This window comes from Salarias fasciatus, chromosome 13, assembly GCF_902148845.1.
Source record: "Salarias fasciatus chromosome 13, fSalaFa1.1, whole genome shotgun sequence".
NCBI classification, from domain to species: domain Eukaryota; kingdom Metazoa; phylum Chordata; class Actinopteri; order Blenniiformes; family Blenniidae; genus Salarias; species Salarias fasciatus.
The window spans coordinates 24,054,009-24,077,104 of record NC_043757.1 but is presented as its reverse complement, the minus strand read 5'-3'; the positions used below and the strand labels follow the sequence as shown (position 1 = coordinate 24,077,104).

General features: G+C 44.7%; 1 protein-coding gene across 2 annotated transcripts; it reads left to right on the top strand.

Moving 5' to 3' along the window:
* The first annotated feature begins 1,220 nt into the window (after positions 1-1,220).
* ret (ret proto-oncogene receptor tyrosine kinase) lies at positions 1,221-22,359 on the top strand. Of its 2 annotated transcripts, XM_030106961.1 has the most exons (20): positions 1,221-1,340; positions 10,381-10,620; positions 10,866-11,156; positions 12,583-12,821; positions 12,927-13,116; positions 13,203-13,402; positions 14,300-14,582; positions 14,754-14,885; positions 15,313-15,423; positions 16,521-16,637; positions 17,780-18,024; positions 18,113-18,260; positions 18,369-18,476; positions 18,566-18,780; positions 18,889-19,011; positions 19,093-19,163; positions 19,303-19,440; positions 19,600-19,699; positions 20,304-20,451; positions 21,369-22,359. In XM_030106961.1, the coding sequence occupies exons 1-20, from the start codon at positions 1,274-1,276 to the stop codon at positions 21,524-21,526; spliced, it is 3,324 nt and encodes a 1,107-aa protein (XP_029962821.1). In that variant the 5' UTR covers positions 1,221-1,273; the 3' UTR covers positions 21,527-22,359. The 2 variants fall into 2 exon arrangements, with proteins under 2 accessions (XP_029962821.1, XP_029962822.1); XM_030106962.1 differs by having other exon boundaries at positions 20,304-21,477.
* Positions 22,360-23,096: the final 737 nt, after the last annotated feature.

Below are 23,096 nucleotides of genomic sequence, written 5' to 3'. Positions count from 1 at the left end.
ATTTAAGAAGAAATGAGTGAATGATAAAAACTATTTATAAACTTTATTAAAGCTCACATGCAAGTGGAAACAAAGCCAATTTGTGTAAACCATTAGTGTCATGCCATAAAGTTGTTAAATATTAAGAATATATTCTTCATTAATACAAATACTTAAGTAGACAAAGTCAGTACCTTCTTGCCTTGAGATTTTCTCTTCCTGTAACATTTTTCTTTATTTTAGTGAAATAATTAATGATTTAATCCTGATTAATTACACTGTTCTCCTCAAAAACTGAACCAACCACAAAACTGTGATGTTGTTAATTCAACAGTTAATTCTCTCATGTTGCCCCAACTTATTTTCCCTCCGCTTGACTCATTTAGGAAGACAGGTTATTTTAGCTTTGATGTTAACATGAAGATAAGGTTGATAAGACCAACGTTTTGCACCAGCTTAAAGTTGGGGGAGCTTCATGCAGAGACACTGATCTGAGAGCTGGTGTCCAGAGCGGAGGCTGCAGCCATGCATCAGTCCAAAGATCACAGGCTGCACCCGCAGAAGAAAAACAAAAAAAAAAAAAGAAAAAGAAAAAGCACACCCGACAGAGGGGGAAATGACCTGCAGTGTGGCACAAAGGCTTGGATCTTCTGTCCAAATGTCTTGGCTTCTTTCTCTCCTGAGTCTCAAAGTATGTAGTCAATGATTCACGTGCTGCTACAAGCCAATAAACATTCACAAACCCTAAAGAAAATCTACTGCAATGGGAATTTGGACCATCTCGGAATTAAATTGTTAGGCAATCTAATTAAGAGCACGTGTCCCTTTCAGAAAGAAAAAAAAGAAAAAAGCGTCTGCACCTTTAAAGCGGCCCATTAGCCGTCTAATGATAATAGTTAATATTTTCTCCCCGGAGCGTTAATGAGATGACTGACCTGCTCTTAAATTTCCTGTAGATGCTGCTGCTGCGGAAGCGGCGGGGCAGAGAGCCTCCTCCTCCCCCCCCCCCCCCCCCCCCCCGCCCTGAGCCGCAGCCAGTCCGCCCAGCAGCAGCCTCTGGAGCCGCACGCGGCAGCGCGTCTGCGGGACACTGAGCGGGACTCCATCCGGACCACGCGGGACGCAGGACGCACGCAGGGCGCGCGCGCTGGCTTTACGCACCGCATAAATCTCTGATTTTTTTTTTCACACTTTTAATATTTTTGGTGGAACTTTCTTTTTTCTTTTTTTTTTTCTTTTTTTTTTTTTTATATCTGTATTCCCGTTCACAAACTTTCACCTATGGTTCGAGATTATGGGGCCAAGTTGTAGTTTCTCTCGGGGAAACATCGCTGCTCTGCTGCTGCTGCTGCTGCTGGGAGGTAAGGATCAGCATTCAGCATCAATTTCTCAGCAAAGACAGCGTGCATGTTGCTTAAAGCCTCTCTCTAAATACATGAAATTAAATAAATTAAATCCAAGCTGACTGTGGAAAGTAAAAACTCAACTCTGAACTGTTCATCTCAAGTATAATATTTTATATAGCATGTGCTTTGTGTGTGTGTGTGTGTGTGTTTTTTTTAATTATTAATCTCAGTGCAGGTTTTGTTTCTGACTTTTACACCATCTCTCCCTGTCCAATCAGAAATAACATCATTTGTAGTTTGCGCACAGCTGTGATTTCCAAGTATGTTTATCGTTTACGCAAATTCACCAAAATATCTGTAAAACTGATCATCATGAAGAGAAACAGAAGAAAAGGGGGTTTTCTGAGCTGCTCATCCCGAGCCAGTGCTTTCCAGGATTGCAGTGGACACACATGGCCGCTCATGTGTAAAAGCGGAATTGCTCTCCGAAATTGCCGCTAAGTCTGTTTTTTGAGGCTTTTATCTTTTCCAAGAAGCATCTGAAGCGGCATGAAGACAATGCCAGGCACTGTTGCATGCTGCAGAAAGTGATACTTGCATTGTGTGCTGCCTGTTATGCCTGGTATGACACACTGGGACCAAGAGTCAAACGAAAGCCGCCATATATCATAATATTATAATCCCACGCACAATCCCTGAGCCCAACTGTACCAACACAGTCCTCACATGTAGTCTATATTTAAAGTGTCTGTCACGGCTCAGGAGTGTGCAGATCTCAGTGTGCCGAATGTGATGGTTGGACAAATATAGTCCCTCGTGAGGAATTCCTGAATTTGTTTTTGGACTTATAACTGGTCTTAACAGAGGTCAGCGTCTGCGCTTTGATCGGAGAGTAAAAATAGGAGAATCGCCACAACCTTTCGGTGGAGCCGAGATGTGGAGAAGGTGTTGGTTTTCATGCGAATGGGTCACTGCAGTTTTAATGCCACAAATGTGAGGGCTGCCGGTAAACTCCGGGCCTGTGCGTAATCGCCCATGGGAGCAGTTTCCTACAGAGCTGTTAAGATGATTAATACAATTCATTTTTTGTAGGGTGCAAGATTTGTATGCGATGATGTCTGATCATTTTTCTCTCAGACAGACGCTTTAGTTTCCACTGGGCTAAATGATTTTCACTTTTGCCTTTGTCTGCATGCAGTGTCAGGGAAGCAGGCTTTTCTCCTGGTGTTCAGAAAGGGAGCATCGTCGGGCCTTGTTGGATTTCATGTGTCGGGGACACGCTGGTAATTAAATGGCCGCTGAAAGCTACACCCTGCGTGAAAAGCGGGACCCGTCACCTGCCTGTTTGTTGCAACAAAAGACCAACACTTGTCCGGGGAGGAGACGAGCTCTCGAGCGGCGGGCAGGTGTGCAGCAGCTGCTCGTGTCTCTGGGCAAACAGAGGACTGTTTGTTTTCTTCAGGAAAAATATCGCCTGTTGTACGAGTGCACACAGCGCTCCGATTGCCGGGCCGGCATTATATCTTCCCTCTGAACGATTTCACTCCACAGGTTCAAGTTGAGCTTTTTACTTTTGGAGGATGATCGCTCTCTGCGCAGTTGACGTGTTGATGCTCAAATTGCAGGAGAATATACGATGCTGATTTTGTGTCAGATCTGGCCACGCCAGATTTTAACTATTTGTTAGATGTTTTGAAGCATCACTTGTCCAAGTCAGAGGTTTCTGGGTAGTTTAGTGGTATAGGGTTCGTCAAACGCTGAAAACCGGCAGTTGGAGCTTTTCTAAATGTGACTTCCCTCCACTGAAAGCTGAAGATCAGTGGCACAAATGAAGAGACTTAATGCATAAATTGGAATGAATTGAGAGCTCTGTGTTTATGCACTCAGCGATTCTGGAGTTGGACGTAAATATTTCCAAGCAATCAGGAAAAGAGGAGAAGATTCCTGTGCGGTTTGGACTTTGATTAGTGGCGTTTGGTTTATTGCATGTATTTACAGTAAATGAAACGTGGTTTAGGATTGGACAGGCTTTGGCAGCTTTGTACATGTTGAAGGCTCAGATGTTTAAGGGTCAAAGTTCATGTAAGTTCTTTGTCAGTCAACCCTGGTGAGAGCCTTTATTGAAATGAACCAAATCCTCTTAACACGGCTGATTCCTGTAATCCATCACTTCCACGAGAAGAGCTGCAGATGTTTTCACGTTAAATCATTGATCTGTTTATCGCTCTCCGTGACCTTGCTACTGTATCGTTGACCCTGGCTCGCTCTCTGACCTTTGAAACCTCAGTGATGACCTCCGGCTGCCCAGAGGAAGCTCACAGGGTCGTCTTCCTCCTCCTCCTCCTCCTCCTCTTTGCTCCAGAATGATCATTTTCATCAGCATCTCCTTCTTTTGAGAGTGACCAGGCCAATAAATCTCATTTGATGCGTGCTGCTGTTTGATTTAGCTCCCAATTGCATTATATAATTCAGTCAGCTTCTGTTGTGTGTGGCCTATGGAAGCATTATAAATCTTGTCAATTTTCCACCCTCGCTGTCACCATGTCTCTCTTAGTTTAATTGGAAAACAGAGTTTATCTTTCTTATCCAACAGAATGGCCTCACTTCCATCCCAGCAGCCAGAACTTCTGTTCCTCACTGTGTTGAAGAGGGATGAATATAATATAGATATATGGAGGTTTTTGTGCTTGCTTACTCTTTTTTTTTTCCTCTTTTCATTTTTATTGTGGCCTGAACTGCGTCACTGTGTGCGATTTGCTCACCCTGCTATCTGATCTCACTTCCCCTTCGCCATTTCCATCCTACCCTTCAAACAAAGACGCTAATGAGCGACAGTAAGCACGCCGTTCGCCACAAATGCTCTGCTGTCTGTTGGGACCTTCGTTAAAAACTCTTCACTCAGAGAAATGATGCAGCACTTTCAGCATTTGTTTTTTTTACTTTCCTGTTCCAGCTCTTCTCACTCCTGGAGTTTTTTTAATCGCAGAAACTTCTCCAAAGTGATGTTTTCTGATTGAATTGGACCGTTAGACACTGCTGGACTGTTCTGTTCTGCTCTGCTCGTGTTCCTCCTCCTTCTTCCGCCGTTGCATGGACGCTGCTCCTACCTGTCAGTGCTCTGTGCATGATCCTCTAGTCAGTTCAGGGTCACACTTCCCTCTCATGCATGGCTAGAATCTAATTTGCTGTGGTGAAAGGACAAGGAGACATTGATTGAAATTTGGCCCTCGGGGCATTTCGCCCTCTCGTTTCACATGGGTCTTGACAAGTTATTTTCCAGTCGCCTAGCAGTGCACGCTGTGTCTGACCCATCGTTTACAACAATGAGCAAAACAAAGAGCAAGCGCAGCTCGCTGGCTTCCACATGCTCCGTGCGGCGCTGCAGGAAAGAACTGGAGCGAGTTCGCCGTTTTATGCAAGTTCTTGCAAGTTTAATTTGTCACTTGTATTTACAATGAGAGAAAACAAACAAACAATTCACTTCAAATTAAAAGCTCACAGTTCTGTTTAACACCATGACTACTCACCCTGCTTCGCCCCTCCTCCGCCGGCCCCACCCTCACATCCTCCTCCATCCGTCCGTCTTTTAGACGGCTTCATCCAACTTCGGTGCGTCACTGAAGTCAGTGTTCATCTTGGAAATATCTTTTCAACACCTGACAGTAACAACGCCTCATGCATGCTGGAAGATCAACCCCTTCAGCTTCCACCATCAAACTGAGTCCTTCACTTATTCCCTGATCGTACGACGTGAATGCAGGGAACTAGTGAAAGTGGAGTATTATATGCAAAACATTTTATCTTTAACTTTTCTGCAACAAAAAAAACAAACAAAAACAAAAAGCTGTAGTAATCCTGATAACATTGACATGCACAAGGAGAAGCTTATGCTTTACTTTTGACTTTTTCAGACCACACTAAAAGTTCTCCACCACGAAATTGACTTTGATCACTCACTTTTTGTGTCAATGAAGTTTGGCTGTCTTTGGTCAGATTCCAGGACAGCTGCAGTGACTTTCTCGTCGGCCTCCTCGGTGCCTTGTTTTGAGAGCGAATCAGCAAATGTCACAGCATCAGTCTGTTGCTAGCGATGCTGTTTGGGAACAAATCTTCACAGGCGATGAAGATTTTGATCCTTAGATTGAGTTACCTGAGCACCAGGCTGGGCTTTGATCATCATCTTAATATAAATTCTTTGTTTTATGATATTTTGCTGTCCTGCTGTAATGTAAGCAAAGTGATATACTGTGTTTCTCAAATGATTGAAAAAACTTTTATGAGTCACTCAGATCACTGCAGGAGTGTTTTTTTTTTCCTTTTTCATGATCTGTCATGTGTCATTTTTGAGCTTTCTCTAAATTATCCAATGAAAATCTGAGTGTTAGGTATGTTAAATAAAGTTTGATTAAATCAAAGAGGAAGTATTTTACTGTCTTCCTTCCCAACGTTGAGTGGTTCAGTCAGATACTGCTGCTCCAGGGGTTTGGGTGGCTTGGTGTGGGCCTCCTCCTCCTCCTCCTCCTCCTCCTCCTCCTCCTCCTCCACTTGGGGACATCGGAGTGATTTTGGGACTGTGCAGCAGCAGAAATAAACTGGGAGTCAAGGAGATTTTCTTTTCTGATTTGCCTGATTTGTTTTTAATTTTTTTCATTTTTGGTAAGAAATCCTGATGAGGAAAAAATAATAGAAGGGTAAAATTTTTAATTAATGGAGCAAAATACACTTTTTTGAGCTGATTTTCATGACAATCATAAATTGTAAAGTGAGGAAAGAGGCGGTGCAGAAACATATGTGAGAGTTGTGTTTCTGCATGTAACTGAGCAGATATTTGTGAATTAAAAACATCCAACTAGCATGAGAACAGTTATACTTCCATTGCATATGGATCAGCCATTAGCAGCATTATTACAAATCAATCTACAGCCACTTTCAGGTATTATTGATGAATTGATTTTACAGTAATTTGTTAATTGTCTCTTGAAAAAGTTGGACATTGCAAGAATAAAATCCTGAAACTGCTGTTTGCATTGGTACAATATCACAGAACATAACATTGTGTTGTTTAAGTCTGTTTAAGCTGCGTGAAACTGTTAGTGGTCCGTAAAACAACACAAATGCAGATGATCTGACTGAGTTCCTCCAGGTGGCGGACACATCCTTCACCTCCTCCTCTGCACATGTCAGTGAGTCTGATGGCTTTTTACCAGCGCTGCGATGACGACAGACAGTTTTTATCAGAACCGTTCAATGAGCGGTGCGTCAGACTCGGCCTGCAGCTCCATGATGCACCACGTGTTGGGTTTCTGATGCCACGGTCATCCCCAGAGGAATCCTCAAACTGAATTTGTACTTTCAGCTAACCCCTGGGGAGATGTTTTATTAGATTTCTTGATGACTGATGAGCATGGTTCATTGGATCTCAGCTCTTGTATTCTCTGAGGGCTGTTTGGATTACATTATGCTGTAATTGATTATTATGCTATGGTATGTATCTTGGTAAACTTGGTAATCTAACCGAGGCCCGACTGTCTCGCCCAAACTGAGATCACATGTCGTATTACGCTGAGAACGTTGATGCCTGTCACTGTGACAGGAAATGAAACACTTTTCTTTGTTTCCAGCAGTTATGAATATATTAAAATCTCGTTTCTGAATCCAGTGAGATACAGTGATCCCGCTGTGCGTGAGGGTGGAGGGTGGAGATATTTGAAAACGTTATAATCAATAACAGCTTTCATAAGTGTTATTACACTCGAATGTGCAGCTTTTTAGTTAATTGAATCTTTGGAGAGAACCATTCCCATAGCTGTTACATCTTGGGACGCAGAGTAATCGTAATAGGCTTGAGAGTGATTATGATATTTATTGTGTTTATATCGCCGCGCTGGAGCTGCTCCGTAATGCCGCCGGCTGCAGCTGTACTTTGTAACAGATGATGGATTATTTGAAAATGTGTAGATTGATGGACTAAAATCGCGAAGCTGGCTGTGAAATTAAACCCGTACAGTAGGCGCGGCGTTTCTCGGGGAGAGGACTGGGCGCGGGCAGCCCTCAGCTCGCCTCCCTTTCCGTCTCATCAGTAGAAAACAATCAGCATCACTGTTGATTAGCGCGCTTATTGATCGTCTGCTGCCAGATACATTGCCTCTCCAGCGGGTCGTTACCGGGGGCAGATGCAGACCGCGTTGACCTTGGGAGAGAAAGGGCACGGGGAGCCGAGCGCCCGCCGCCAGACGACCGGATCGGCGGCGGGAATGAGTCGCTGGGTCACTGCGAGGATGCTCGGCGAGGGCGTCTGGGCGGGAGGAGCGCGTTTCGTCTCTCCGAGGCGGCCGCACAGATGTGCATTAGCAGGCCTGTGGGTAGCTCCGGCTCATGAGCTCATGGCTGGTAAATCTATCAGCCGGAGCACGCATCGAGCTAATTGAGTTCCTGTCTTTGTCTGGGACGATGGGGAGGGCGTCCCGTCCCGCCCTATCAGCTCCGTCCCGTCCCAGACACGCCGTGGTCTGAGGCTTCAGATTTTCTGATGAGCTTTTGTCCTTATTTGTTCCTCTGCGGTTGAGATGTGTATAAAACACAGACACACACACACACACACACACACACACGGAGCTAGACTCAACTCCTTGAACTTCAACCTGACAAAGCACGAGAGGCTTTGCCCGCAGTCGTCCTCTCGTGTTGTCCGCACTCAGCTTCGCTGTCCACCGAGCAGGACACCTTATCTGTGGTAAACATGGATTCCTCCTGATCAAACACCGGCTCTGTTTGCAAAATTACGTACAGCCTTTGAAGAAATGACATTGTTTGCATGTGTGTATGTGCTCACTGTCAGGTTTGCAGGTTATTGAAGGCTATAAAGAGTCTGCTCATGACGCTGATGTTTGCGCAGACGTGGCTTCGGCCAGCCGGCGTTGCTCCACAACAGCTTGTTGTCCGTCTGCGTGTCATTTCAGTTCAAATACGAAGATGGAGCTCCTCTTTTCACTTTCACAGACCACCCTTCATATGATGCAGTGATATGTTAATGGTCTGTATTCCTGTCATTCTTGAGCATCATTTAGCAGAATCGTCATCATGACTCCGCAGACCCAAAGAAGCCATTTGCTCCGAGACGCCCGCTTGATCCATTCTATTAATTAGTTTTGATATAAACTGCTTGCTTTCTGTTGGCTTCTGTCCTGGAAAGAAATTGAATTTTGAATGATAAAAACAAATTGTGTTGCATTGGGGGGGGGGGGGGGGGGGGTCCAGCCGTCGTGGCTCAGCGCCAAGTCCTGCCTTCATAAATGCGTTTGGCTGCCGCTGGTTAACGCGTTGGACCCTCTAGTCTTATTTTCAACGCTGCTGTCATCTGCTGTGTTATATTACATTTTTTTAACAATAGAATGGATGAATGAAATGCTCCAGTTGTTCTCATGACATCAAAACAACTTTGCTTTAAGTAAATGTAAAATAAAATCCAAGGTGTAACAGTAATGAATATTATGGGTATGTTATTGATTTCAGTATTTTAGTGTTTCGAGTGGCTTCGTCATCTGCTTCACAGACTGCAGCGTTAAGCAGCCACAGGTTCAGTACAACTTCAAACCAGATTAAACAAACACGATAAACAGAGCGTAATGCCACAACCCAATATTTTCCATTTTGTTCAGATTAACGTGTTTTTTATTTTTTTTTTGTTGCTTGATGCTGTTCCAGTTTCACTTTGAATGATATCCTCTCTTGTGCCAGTCAGACAACACAAATAGAGCCCGGATAATTGTTAATTGTGGGTAATTACCGCATTTGTTGCAGCAAGGAATTAATTTAATTTGATGTATTTAGAGATCCACATGAAAGATTCTCTCAGAAGATATCTACAGGAACCTAACGACACTGCCTCGAGTCTAAAAGAATGAATCAAACCTTATTCAGTTTTACTTGATTTTATTTGTAATTTTCTCCTCTTTGAGCTTTGCCAAACTATCAGCAAATATAAACTGCGGTTGCATCCATCTTGGCCAAATACAGCTTCACCAGATTTTTCAGGACGAATGGCTTCCATTTGGTTTTAATGGAGGAAATACAGGTAATTTAGGAAATGGAAAATCATCTCTAAAATGTAAGCAGCCCTGACACCGACCCGCACTGTCCCGGCAGGATTAACAAACAAGTGGCCTGCTGTTTGTTTTTGTCCCTGGAACACGTTTAATAAAAAGGTCTGCAGCCTCGCGGAGTGTATCTCCATCCTTCAGGAAGGACGGCCACATTTTATCCATCAGCTCGGCCTCCTGTCATCTGAGCCCGGCGAAATTAAATCAATGTCTGAAACCAGAGCCGAGGCCTCAACTGCACCAACAGAAATAGAAAATCTAGTTTTGCTGTCTGCTAATGACATTAGTGCGTTCCCTAAATGGTCGCCTACCGTCGTCAAAGAGGAGCATAACAGGGATATAATTACCGAAGGAACACTCACGTCTCCATTTTCCTGTAAAACACACATCCTGCAACAACACTTTATGGATTGGCCAGCCTCACACACACACGCACACACACACCACATGAGCCATTCTCCATACCACTGGCAGGTAATGATTCATTTTTCCTTCATATCATGTTATCCTTTGTAATTAAACTTCTCAAGGTGAACGCAAGGAGAATCGGAAACCGCATGTTATTGACCATGTGAGGAATTCATTACGAGAGCTGCATAAGTGTCATTTGAGTCCTCCTTTCAATTTCCGCTAACGGAGAAGATGAAAGATGTATCAGAGGAGGAGGGGGGGGGGAATTGGAGCTGTCATATTCCACCTATGTGTTAATTCCCATTCAGGGGCCAGACGGCATTGTGAGCAGCTATTGTTGCCTCAGTTAAACATCCAGAAAGAGATCTCTGATAACCGCTGTTATCCTGCTCGACGATATTACATCAACTCAGCAATAACGGCTGGCCGTATTTTGGGGTTATTGTAGTGTTTTTCTCAAAGGAAGAGTAACCAGATTCCATGTGATTTTTTTTTTTTTTTTTCTCAAACATCTGGTTATTTCACGTCTGGTTTTCTCTCCACAGGAGTGACGGGACTGTACTTTCCTCAGAATGAGTACATTGAGACGCTGTACGTGGGCCAGCCGGCCGGCTCGCCGATCCTCCAGGTCCACGCCATGCTGGACGGCGACTCGGAGCGGCCGCACTTCTACCTGTGCTTCATCAGCTCCCTCAGGGCCTACAGCTCCTGGTTCCAGCTGGACGTCGGCACCGGCGTGCTGTCCCTGAACAAAACCCTGGAGGAGAGCGACTTCGCCCAGCTGTGTGAGTTGGACGCAGGCCCCTTTTTAATCGCGGCGTAAAGTGCCGTCTCGGTGCCAGGTATCCTCTGCACATGACAGTAAATTAGCTTCTTGCGGTTTGTGCTCCGTGCATACTAAATACCTTGGCTCCGCGCTCTGGTTTATGCCTCCACCATGATAATGTAATTGCATACAGTGGAAGAAGTGCTGCGTCATCAAAAAAAGGGCACTGTCTGAGATTAAAATGTGTTTTTTGTGTCTCATCAGACCAGAAGTCGTGGTCCGTGAAGAAGCTGTTCCTTCACGCCATGGTTTTACCAAACGTCCCCAGGAAGCTGAAGTGCCCGAGCAGCTCGGCTCGGATCGTCCTGGACTTCGTCAACGCCACGATGCCCCGGTGCGGCCAGACAGACATGAAGGAGCTGTGCTTCCCCCACAGGGACACCTCCAACCCTCACATCATGGAGAACCGGTTCCCCGGGGCCCTGCGGCAGCTCCGGCGGCTCACCAGGCTCCACGTCTGCCCCAACTACACCATTTCCTACAGCGTGGAATCAGGTTAGGTTCGCCCCATCTGCTTCCTCGCACAGTTTAGATATTCTGATGAGGGATGGGAGAGTGTAAAGAAAAGGAGAGCGCTGATACTGAGGAGGGGAAAAAAATCATGATAATACACTCAAGAATAAAACACACACTGAAAGACCACTAAAACAGACATGATGGCGGTACACAAAAAGCCTGGAACTATGGTTTTAAAGTCATTAATCATGCTAAGTTCTTGTAATTCTAGTGATCTTTGGAGAGTGCTCCAGGTGGAGGAAGCAGGGTATGATTTGTGTGTGAATCACAGATACACACACTTCCCTGAAATACACATAAATATGTTTGACGAAAACAGTTAAAAGTTCAAATCTGCTCGGTGTACCAATAGATATACACAATGAAGATCGATCTCATTCCTCACAATGTGATTCTAGTTCTTTGAGGGGATCATCCGACCGTCCCTGACAACCAAAGTGTGTCTCTACACTGCAAAAAAAATCCAAATCTGAGCAAGTTTTTTCAACTTGTTCTGAGCGAAAATGTCTCATTTTACTTGATTTAAGATAAATTTACTTAAATATTATATTTGATCAAGATAAAAAAGGCTTGATTTCAGAGAAAATTCTCTGAAATCAAGAAAATTTTTACTTGCTCTATTGGCAGATTTTTTTTTTTCTTAAATTAAAGCGACACTAAGGAACTTTTCAACCTTAATAAAACATTTTAATATCTTTTGTGATGATACATCGAATTACAACTAGTTGAATGACCCCTCTGTCACGGGCTGAGGGCGTCAGTATTGCTTTCACTTGGACTAAGCAGCTGTGAGGAGGGTGGTAGGAACCCTGCACACTGAAAAACTCCAAATGTGAGGACTGGTTTACGGCATGCGTCACATCACGATATAACATTGTTTAGCCACCATCAGATTCATTACCTCGTCGCTATCCGTCCTTCACACAGCCACTGGAAACAAATGAAGGCGAGTTCAGTCCGACAGCACGCCACCGGGAGCAGCATTTTAAGACGTCACGCGCTAGGCCTCATGGGAACTGTAGTATTCGGTCAGGCAAAACACTACCGCTTTTGTCCGCTGGCGCCGCCAAAATCAACGAAAAGTGAAAGTTCCTTAGTGTCGCTTTAAGAAATTTTTACTTTGAAATTAGTATAAAAAAAAAAATCTGCCAATAGAACAGTGAACATTTTCTTGATTTCAGAGAATTTTCTCTTAAATCAAGCCTTTTTATCTCAATCAAATATAATACTTAAGTAAATGTATCTTAAATCAAGTAAAATGAGACATTTTCACTCAAAACAAGTTGTAAAAACTTGCTGAGATTTGGAATTTTTGCAGTGTAGACGACGTCCATCCGCTCCTCAGATCTGTGTAATGGCTGCTCCGGACGCACGCTCACCTGCTGTTCCCTCCTCCGGTTCGCAGACGGCCCGGCGCCCTTCGCCGTGAACGAGAACAGCACGGAGCTGGTGGTGACCGCGCCGCTGGACCGCGAGGAGAACGAGTGCTACCGCCTCCTGCTGGTGTGCACCGTCCGCACGGACGCGGTCGTCACCAAGGTGGGCACGCCTCTGGACGTTTTCGTCAACGACGAGGACGACAACGCGCCGTACGTGAACGGGACGGACACGGCGGACGTCACCATCAGCTTCAATCGGACGAAGGTGGACGAGCACCGGGAGGCGGACGGGTTCAGTCCCAGTGTTGCTTTCAGATGTCTCACTCTGTGTTTTTGTTTTGTTTTTGTTTTTTTTTTTGTTTTTTTTCAGGGGGGATCTTTTGGCGCCTTGTTTGTCTTCGACAGAGATTTGACGCCCATCTTTCCCGTGGAGAGTCAGAACAAGTATGTGGGGACTTTGCTCAACAGCGACCCGTGGATAAAGGAAACCTTTGACGTAAAAGACACCTTCAGTGAAAAGAAAACTCACGGAGGCATTCGGGAAACTGTCTATGACTACAGTGAGTAAACCGAGGCAAAGAGGACAGGCTTTCTTTAAGAAAGATACAAAAAACACTGGATCCTGACATGTTTTTCTTGGTTTTAGAGCTTGTCCTGAAGAAGAACCTGAACGTCACGGAGAACCGCACCCTGTTTCTGGACTACCTGGTCAACGACACCACCTACCCCGGTCTGGAGGGGACGGTGCTGCTGCACTTCAACGTCACCATTTTGCCGGTCCACATCGGCTTCCCCAACACCACGCAAGTGTTCACAGTGGCACGCAGAGCCGCTGTGTATGCACAGGTAGCACAGCTTCTCAAAAACAGCTTTGTTTCCTCTCATTATATGCAATTTAATTGAGGAGTTAGGATATGTATTGAGTCTCAGTGCCATATCAGGGTCTCTGCAGCTGGTTTCCAAACTATGCCGCTGATCAGCCATTGAGTTGAGTTTTAAACAGTGACATGTTTTCCCCCTACCCCCTTTTTGAAAACCCGGTATTCATTCATTACATAAACTTTGAGCCACAAAGACCATAAGTACAGGGAACACGCCAAACACATGCAGAACATGTAATCTTTTCCTCATTACAACACCACGGGCGGTTGTAAGTCCAACATTTGGTTCCAGAATGGCTTTCTCCTCTAATCAGTACTGTCCCCTGGAGGCAGGTCATTAGTTTCAGTAACAAAACTCATTAATTTCCAATTCCTGGCTAATGAAAGTGACAAGGGATAAAATCCGCAGTCGTCTGCTTGTGGAAAAAGTGTGTCCGTAAGTCTTTTTGCAGAACTGTGGCAGGAAGACAGAAAGAACATTTCCAGACTGGAAAGGGATGAACCGGGGACACTTGATCCACTGTGATGTTTTGAGAAAATTCACTTATGTCGAGTAAAGTTACACAGCTGAGTAGCTGTGATCAGCGCGCAGAGTTTGTCCTGAAGTTCCTGAAACAAGAGCAGCTCGTTGCGATTCTGTGCTCCAGTTAGACCACAAGTATACATTTTTACATACAGTAATAATACTGTTTTTGCAACATATCTGTTTTTTCTGTCTCCCAACACAAACAGAGATGCTGCCACCTGCTGGCATGTAAAAAACATGACGCTATTGTTCACTCGATTCATTAACCGGTTGAATCTGTCTCCTTGATTTTCCCACTTTTAAGTGAATTTAATCTCTGGTTCCCTCTGCTCTCAGGTTGGGAGAGTCTGTGTGGAAAACTGCCTGCAGTTCGATGGCTTCAGCATCACGTACCGACTGGAGATGCCGGATAAGAACGTGTCCGCCGAGCTGCAGTCCTGCTATTCGGCCGTCGGCGTCACGCAGGCCCCGGACGGGATGTGGGGGCTGCTGTACGTGAACGACTCCGAGGCAACGCGTAAGCCGGAGTGCCAGGACCTGCAGTACCTCGTGGTGGCTCAGGAGGGGAACACGCAGCTGGAGGCCAGCACTCTGATCCACGTCGTGCTGGACGGCGATGGTAAGGCCGCGTTACATTTCAGAACACCTTAATCTGATTTGAGTTGGTCTTACGGCTACATTATCAAACTAATTCTCAAAGGACACGTGTGAAGACGCTTCAACAGTTTCACCTCGTCTCCAAATGTTCTTTAAAGGTTAATGTTGTGCCCCCCTGCTCTGATGCACACAGCAAACAGAGGCGGTCAGGAGCGTGTGCAGTTCCTGTCCTGTGCGGAGAACAGGCAGCGAGGAGACTGCGAGTCCGCCCGAGGCCTGGGGGCGACCACAGGGAGATGCCAGTGGAGGCAAGGCAAAGAGAAAGGTACGAGCCCCGCGCATCAATTCACAGCACTTTTTTTTTTTTTTTCTTCGTACTCACCGCTGAAAGCTGACGAAACTTGAGTATATTCCAATACAGCTAATTAGAAACACGTTTCCTTCAGTGTGGATAATGGAACAAATTAAAGCTCCAGATACTGCACGTGTATTTTTTTTTTGTTCCTTTCACTGAAGTTCCTTTTTGCAACAGGAAAAAACAAGACTCGGGGCAAATGTGGTCTCAATTTAGTCAAAAACAAGCAACAAAAACTCCGTCATTGCTAAACACAAGCCAGCTCTGTGATGCAGTGTTATCCAAACACTTTAAAAAGAAAGTTTTTCTCTTGATATATACTTGTAATCTTGTCCCCGGTTATTTGGTTGTTTGGCCTGTTATTTGGTTTTGTCTCAAGTTTTTATTTTCATTCCAGGAATATCTGAGAATTATTCCACGTGCTCCCCTGATCTTCGGACGTGTCCGGACAGCTTTTGTGATGCACTGGAAAGCAAAGACATGTCGATATGCCCGCAGGACTGCACAAGTAAGAAAACCTCTCTTCACAATTACAGTATGCATTATTAGAAATGATCATCACTGCTTTCTTTTTTTTTTTTTTATGTCTGTGAATATATGAATGAGGGAAGAGTGTCTGATGCACCAAAAACATATTCATACAGTGGACAAGACAGACATGAACCTACAGACAGCAGGAAAGTTATGAGAGAGCAGAAAAGAACCAAACCTTTCAGGCTTTGGGAATCAGCAGGGTGCAGAAGAGTGACACAGCTCCCCCTGGTGGGATCAGGCAGTTCAAATGCCAAAGAACTCACCCACATGCATGGAATACCAGGCGTAGACGGCGTCGTTACTGCCCCGGGCCACACAAACACATACGGTGAAACCACACCGAGCATGCTAACAGCCAGCAGGTGCACCGGAGTGAAGACAACAACAGCGTTTTGGAGAGATTGTGTAATATTTAAATTATTATTATATAGTCATAGCATTTCTTTGTATTTTTAGAACTGCGTTTAAAAAGCCTCACACTTCTCAGAAGCAGATTTTGAAATACTCTTTAACAACACCTGAGAGTTCAAATCATAGAATTCCCAATTTTTTTATTGTTATTTATTAATGTTTTATTGTTTTTTTATTTTTTATTTCACCCATGCACAAAGCATACCTTGCTATCAAAATATCCATTGTGTGTTGCGTTTGATGACGTGCGAACAAGTCATCGGTGATCGAGGAGGGCGGAAACCTGGAAATATTTGATGTGGGAAGGTGCGGCGCTGTGTCCAAACATAGCATTCGGCTTTTGTTCAGTAAAGCAATAAAATTGAATCGCTTAACTTTCCAACCAACCCAGGCAATAAAACTAATGCGATTTCCAAAGTGTCAACATGTGTTGATAAAAGCTGAGTGTCAAGTGTCAGTAGAAGGAAGTAAAAAACAAAACAAAATAGAAGAAAACACATTTGTAGAACAAACACTTCCTCGTGGAACGGTTTTGTATCAGAACAGCTTGAACTGAAGAACCCGATCATCACCAGGACTGCATAGTGTGTTCCATCTAAAACAGCCCCATTACACCTTGTGCATTATGTAACGCTGTTCATGTTTCTTTTATCTCTGCAGGGGAAGCTGTTATCGGAGGCCATGAACGGGGCTTAAGTGGGAATGGCATTAAGGCCTGCTATGGAACCTGCTACTGCTACGCCGACAAATGCTTCTGTGAGAAAGAGGACGTGGAGGGTGAGTGACCGGACAGCAAAAACCACAGTCACGATGACAGCTTTTATATACGCCAAGCCAAAAGTAAACCAACCAGAATCATCTGAATGAAAGTTTAAATAACCAGAGTCAAATAAGCTGCAGCGACCTTTGGATATATGAAAAAAATAAAGTTAGATCATGATAGTCATGATAAACCCAAATTTGTTTGGAATGAATGAAATGTCTTTGAAATGAATTAAATAAAGGATGGTGGAGACGTTTACACCTGTGCCTTAGGAAGAATACCACACTCTGAAGTCTGATCTTTTGTCTGTTTCCTCTCAAAGTCTATTAGCATGTTTGTGAACAGCTGGTGACTATAAATTACCTGTCAGTGTGAGCGTGTCTGGCGATCTGTCTTGTCTGATGGACCGGGGAGCTTGGATCGGCTCCAGCACCCTGCAGCACTGAGATGAATGAAGCAGCGCATAAAATGGAAGGAGAACACTGTAAAATGTTTTTTTTTTTGTTTTTTTTTTTTTTTTGGAGTGCAGTTGTTCCAAAGTAAAGACTTTCTTCCCTTTAGTTTTTATCGTTGACTTTGAACAGCCAGAAGGATCCGAATGAGGATCTGAGGCTCACGAGAGTTCAGCGGTTCTGAAAGGCACGATGTGGCCAAATGCGCTTTTAAAAGTATGCTTTAAAAACGATCAGTAAAAATCTCAAAATCAATACTGAAACACAGAGATCCAATGGAGGGAAGCCAAATATCAAATTATGTGATCTTATCTATCAAAGCCCGTTCTGCTGCTTATGGACAGATGATAGATTATGACAAAACGTTCCTTTAGTCCAGTCTGAGGAAGATTAGTGTTATTTATATTCCAAATCTCTGTCTGGATTTGATGTGTGGAATCAGGCCTTGTTTTTCGCCTGTCCGTTCTGGGATCCCACAGATTCTTCACCAGCAGCTTGTTTAACTTGGCACAAGCGGTTCGCTGGATGTCGTTCCTGATGCAGCCCTCAGTGGGATTCAGGGTGGTGGGAACTGACCTCCGTCTTCACGTCACAAGCTCCCATCTCTACCGGAACAGATTCTCAGAGAGTTTATGAAAACGACTCCATGCCACATACAGTAAAACCTGCGTTTTCCCTGCGCCTTGCTCTCTCTCTCCCTCCAGAGGTGTTGTGTGACGACATGTGTAAGACCATCGTCGCCACAGCTCTGCTCCTGTCCTTCATCGTCTCCATCCTCCTGTCCTCGTACTTCATCCACCGCTACCACAAGAACTCACCCAAGCCCCCGATAGCGTCGGCCGAGATGACTTTCCGGCGGCCCGCTCAGGCCTATCCCATCAGCTTTCCCGCAAACAACGTCCGGCGCGGCTCTCAGGAGTCCATCGAGACAGACACCTTTAAAATACCTGTAAGCGTCTTTCAGCGGGCCTTTATCTCCTCGGTGCCGTCTTGTGGGTCGTTTAAAAACCACTAAAGTGTCTGTGTTGTTTCAACAGGAGGATCCAAAGTGGGAGTTTCCTCGTAAAAACCTTGTGCTTGGCAAGACATTAGGAGAAGGGGAGTTTGGGAAAGTAGTCAAGGCAACAGCTTTCAGGCTGAAAGGAAAAGCTGGTTACACCACCGTGGCTGTGAAAATGCTTAAAGGTAAAACTCACCAGGCGAGAATTGAAGGCAGCTGTGATATACGAGGAGTGAACGTCTGAAACCGTAGATGTTTTGGCCGTTACCAACGCCTCTTCCCCTGCCTCACAGAGAACGCTTCGCACAGCGAGCTGCGCGACCTGCTGTCAGAATTCACTCTGCTCAAGCAAGTCAACCACCCACACGTCATAAAGATGTATGGAGCGTGCAGCCAGGACGGTAAGAGAGCCTCAGTGTCCTCAGCCTCCTCTGCCAAGGCATGTGCGTGTTGCACATCCGGCCTCAAGTGCTGCGTTTCTTCTGAATAGGTCCTTTGTATCTCATTGTCGAGTACGCCAAGTACGGCTCGCTGCGTAATTTCCTGCGCGAGAGTCGGAAAGTTGGCCCGAGCTACATGGGCAGGGACGCCAACAGAAACTCCAGCTACCTGGAGAACCCGGACGACAGGGCGCTCACCATGGGAGACCTGATCTCGTTCGCCTGGCAGATCTCCAGAGGCATGCAGTACCTGGCAGAAATGAAGGTATTTAACCCAGTTCGAGGTCGCTCTCGGCAGAGAAGGTCGACTCATGAATGAATTTAGTTGCACCAGTGTCGCTTTGCCCTTCGAATGAGACTGTTGGATCCGCAGCTTGTCCACAGGGATCTCGCGGCGCGAAACGTTCTGGTGGCCGAAGGGCGGAAAATGAAGATCTCTGACTTTGGCCTTTCCAGAGATGTTTATGAAGAGGACTCGTATGTCAAGAGGAGCAAGGTAAAGGAAAGGCCTCCAGCTTGAGTGGGTTTAAAAGACATTAAATGTAAAAACTTAACGAGCTCTCTCTTCACCCACCAGGGCCGTATTCCTGTGAAGTGGATGGCGATTGAGTCCTTGTTTGATCATATTTACACAACGCAAAGTGATGTGTGAGTAAAACGGTTTTAAAATGAGACAGACCAGAACCCGGCATCCCTGTACTCCCAAAACTTACAGCTGAAATATGATCATATTGCGTTCTTTAACTGTTCTCATGAGCTTCTGTGTGCCCCCCCCCCTCTTCCCCAGGTGGTCGTTTGGCGTGCTCTTGTGGGAGATCGTGACACTGGGAGGCAATCCCTACCCGGGTATCGCTCCCGAACGCCTGTTCAACCTCCTCAAGACGGGCTACAGGATGGAGAGGCCGGAGAACTGCTCCGAGGAAATGTGAGCCCTGCTCTGTTACTTCATCACGTCCTCTCTAGCGTCTCCTCGTTTCCGCTGAGCGCCGTCACTCCCCGGGACAGTCGGTTTGTGGTAAACGACTCTGCTGGGAGGATTGAATGTTACTCATTTCACCCATCGGGGAACGTTTCTGCTCCGCAGGTACAACCTCATGCTCCGATGCTGGAAACAAGAATCAGACAAGAGGCCAACATTTTCAGACATCAGCAAAGAACTGGAAAAGATGATGGTGAAAAGTCGGGTATGTCGGAGCTATAAAATCACATTAGAAGAAGTTATTCATGTTTCTCCTGTTGGCCAGAAGTCAGGGGAAACTATCGTTCATCCTCTTTCCCTGCAGCCCAGGCAGTATTCTGACAAAACGCTGGCGATGCATCATTTAGATGTGACAGTCAGAAGCTCCAGTTTTTGCTTTCCGCTCCTCTCATATATTGCAGCCGGCTCTAAATGAAAAGTTGATCATTTCTGCCGGACGACATGCCGCGCTGCACAGCATGAGCTGTCACTCTTCCCGATCGCTGCAGATACCATAATTAGTGTTTGAAGAGCGGCCCTAAACTGCAGCCTTGGACAGTGTAATCACAGAGCAGAGCAGCCGGGCTCCTGCTGCTGAAGTGTGGATAAATATAGAGCATTCGCAGAGATGGGAATGCCGGCATCCCGGAATACAGCTGACTCTTGTTTACTGTTATCTCATAGAAGCAGTTGGCGAGTCACGGGATGCACCGAGGAGAAAGTTGCAGGACAAACATCGATGCATGACCCTGTAGCGTGAGCGGCTTAAGCCTGCCGCTGCTCCTCTCCCGCCTAATCTGCCTAATCACACCCTCATCTGCTCTCCTCAGGATTACCTCGACCTGGCTGCGTCCACGCCGGCCGACGCCCTGCTGTACGACGACGCCCTCTCTGAAGAGGACACACCACTAGTGGACTGTAATAACGCCCCTCTCCCTCGAACCCTCCCCTCCACATGGATTGAAAACAAGCTCTATGGTAGAATCTCCCATGCATTTACTCGATTTTAGAAACAGGACACACAACACAAGCTCTCTTTTTTGGCAAGCTGTGATTGGCTTTTTTCCGTAGTCCAGTGTGCGTGACTGTGATCTTAGGCATGCCTTTTGCTGATTAATGCTGACATATCTCCCATTTCATCGTAAATGAGAGGCTCAGTGGAAAAAAAAAAAGATCTTGTGTCTTGACCTTTATTTTTTGTTTTATTTGGACCTGCTTCTAATGTACATGAATGCTGACCAAAAATGACACATTTGTAAATATTGAATATATACCTTTCATTCTAATTTATACGGCATTGCTCATACTCATGCTTCATCAGCATTTCATTTGTAAATAGCTCATCATTTCACGCCACCGCACTCCCACCTTTCATGGTTCCATTATTTGTTTGCACTGGAGGAAACAGTGCGTGACATTTGAAACAGGTCCTCGCCGAATCAATCACTCATTGTGGTTTGAATTCTAGATTGTCTTAAAATTCCTGACTTTCTGATGTATATTAGCCATTAACCTATTTTATGATTCCACTTTGCTGAAACGAGAAACAGTAAGGCTTTCGAGTTCAACTTCCAGGTGACAGTATTTGTGAAGACAATATTCATTTTGCAGTTGTAGTTTTTATATTTACTTCTGTTCAACTTTCAGTTAAAAAAAAAAAAATGGATGAAAAGCCAAATTTAGTGCCACGACCGACCAAAAAGCACCTTAATAATGAAATCACACGTTCATTTATCGTGCATACCGCAGACATGGCCACACCGTCACGCCTCCGAGAGCTAAACCTGGACTCGACTTTTGCTGCAGGCACCGCGGAGTTGGATTTGAAAGCCTTACTGTCTGCACGCTGTTTACCTTTCACTGAGTGCAGAAAAATGATATGTTTTCGTTTTTAGGCATGTCATACCCGAACTGGCCTGAGAAGAGCCCGGTACCGCTCAACAGACATGATGCCACTAATCCAGTCTTTACAAGATATGCCAATGATAGTGTATATGCAAACTGGATGGCTTTGCCTTCACCCGCTAAAGCTGTGGACAAGCTCGATAGCTAAAGACAAACTGACACTGTAGAAAAGATGACTAATTGGTAGATGTGTATATTTCTGTAAGACTGTACATAAACAATCTGATGTCAAAGTTGGTTCCCTTTTATTTCTGTTGCACGGGTATTCAACATTTTCAAACTGGGGTCTGTTTTGTTTTTTTATTTGTTTTGCTGCAAAAACCCGCTGGATTGACATAGCCCATGCTTCATTCAGCTCTTCACTATGTTAATTATTACCTCACAGGTCATGTTGGCCAAATTGTATCACTGCATGACTATTGTACCAGATTGTATGTCAGTGTCAATGTCTTTTAAGTGCCTGTGCCGCTTCTACGATAGCCTCCAATTGTCATTGTGCGACTGTGAAGATCTCGGTCCAGCCCAGGAATTCAGAGGGGGGCGACTTTACCATCACCTGTTGTAGACAGCTGGGATTAAATGGACAAATGCAAAAATGCTGAACTTGTTCCAAAAAATGTAAAGTTTCTACTTTAGAGGATTGTGCGCCTCCTAATGTCAAAGACCCGTTTTGTGTTTCTCCTGCGAGATGTTTCAAAGCTGTCCTTGCCAAAGAAAAGTAACGCTGACACGATTGATGAAAGTTTTTCTGACTTTTTGTTCCTGATTTCTTTTCTTTTTTTCTTTTTTACATGAGAAATATCATCTAGTGAATGCTACTCCAGTGAAAGGACGTGAAGCTTAACGTAGATTGTGACCATGTCCCGTGGCAGACGACAGTTCATTCACTGTGATAGCAATCTCTGTGGCTAAAACAATGATTATGTAAACCAACGAGTGTTATTACTGTTATGTTATTATTTGATTTTGTTTCAGTTAATAATAAACATTAAAAATGTGCTGTTTGTCATTTCAGCTCATGTCCATGGAAATTATTTGTACATTGTGGGCGACCACTGTACATCCAGAAACCCCCCCCCCCGAAAAAAAGCAAAATTATTATTGCAGATTGTAGAATGATTTCAGTAATACTTCTTTATTAAAAAAAAGCCAAATTAACTGCAGAGATGAACAACTATATTTCCATGTCATTACAACAATAAGTCATATTTTAGATCTAATCTATACACATATCTAATATATTCATTTTTTATATTATTCACTGAAAAGTTCCTCCAATTTTTCAGAACTTATCAACTTGAATTGTGACTAAAATATATCAGAAAATGACAGAATAGACACGTGTCTAAAGTACTGATTAAAATCGCCCGTTTGTTGGGATAAGCTCCAGACATGTCAGTCCTAATGAGAATTAATAGAGGAAATTGAAATAAGAATCACCAAAATTAGAAACTGATGGGAACATTTCCTTGTTTACGCCGTGACAACAGCCGCATCCATCGACAGTTAGAGGTCATATCAGTGCTGATTCAATTCAGAGATGTCAGCTAGTGTATCATCACTGATCGGAAAATCCTCATATGTCGGAGTCACTGTCCCTCCAGCACACATCTCCACCATGGGGTACAGAGATTATAGACCCCCATCGCACCCCCTCTCACTCCCAATATCTGAAACATTCAATCCCTGGACTCTTAAGTCTTGTTGCAACTCTGCAA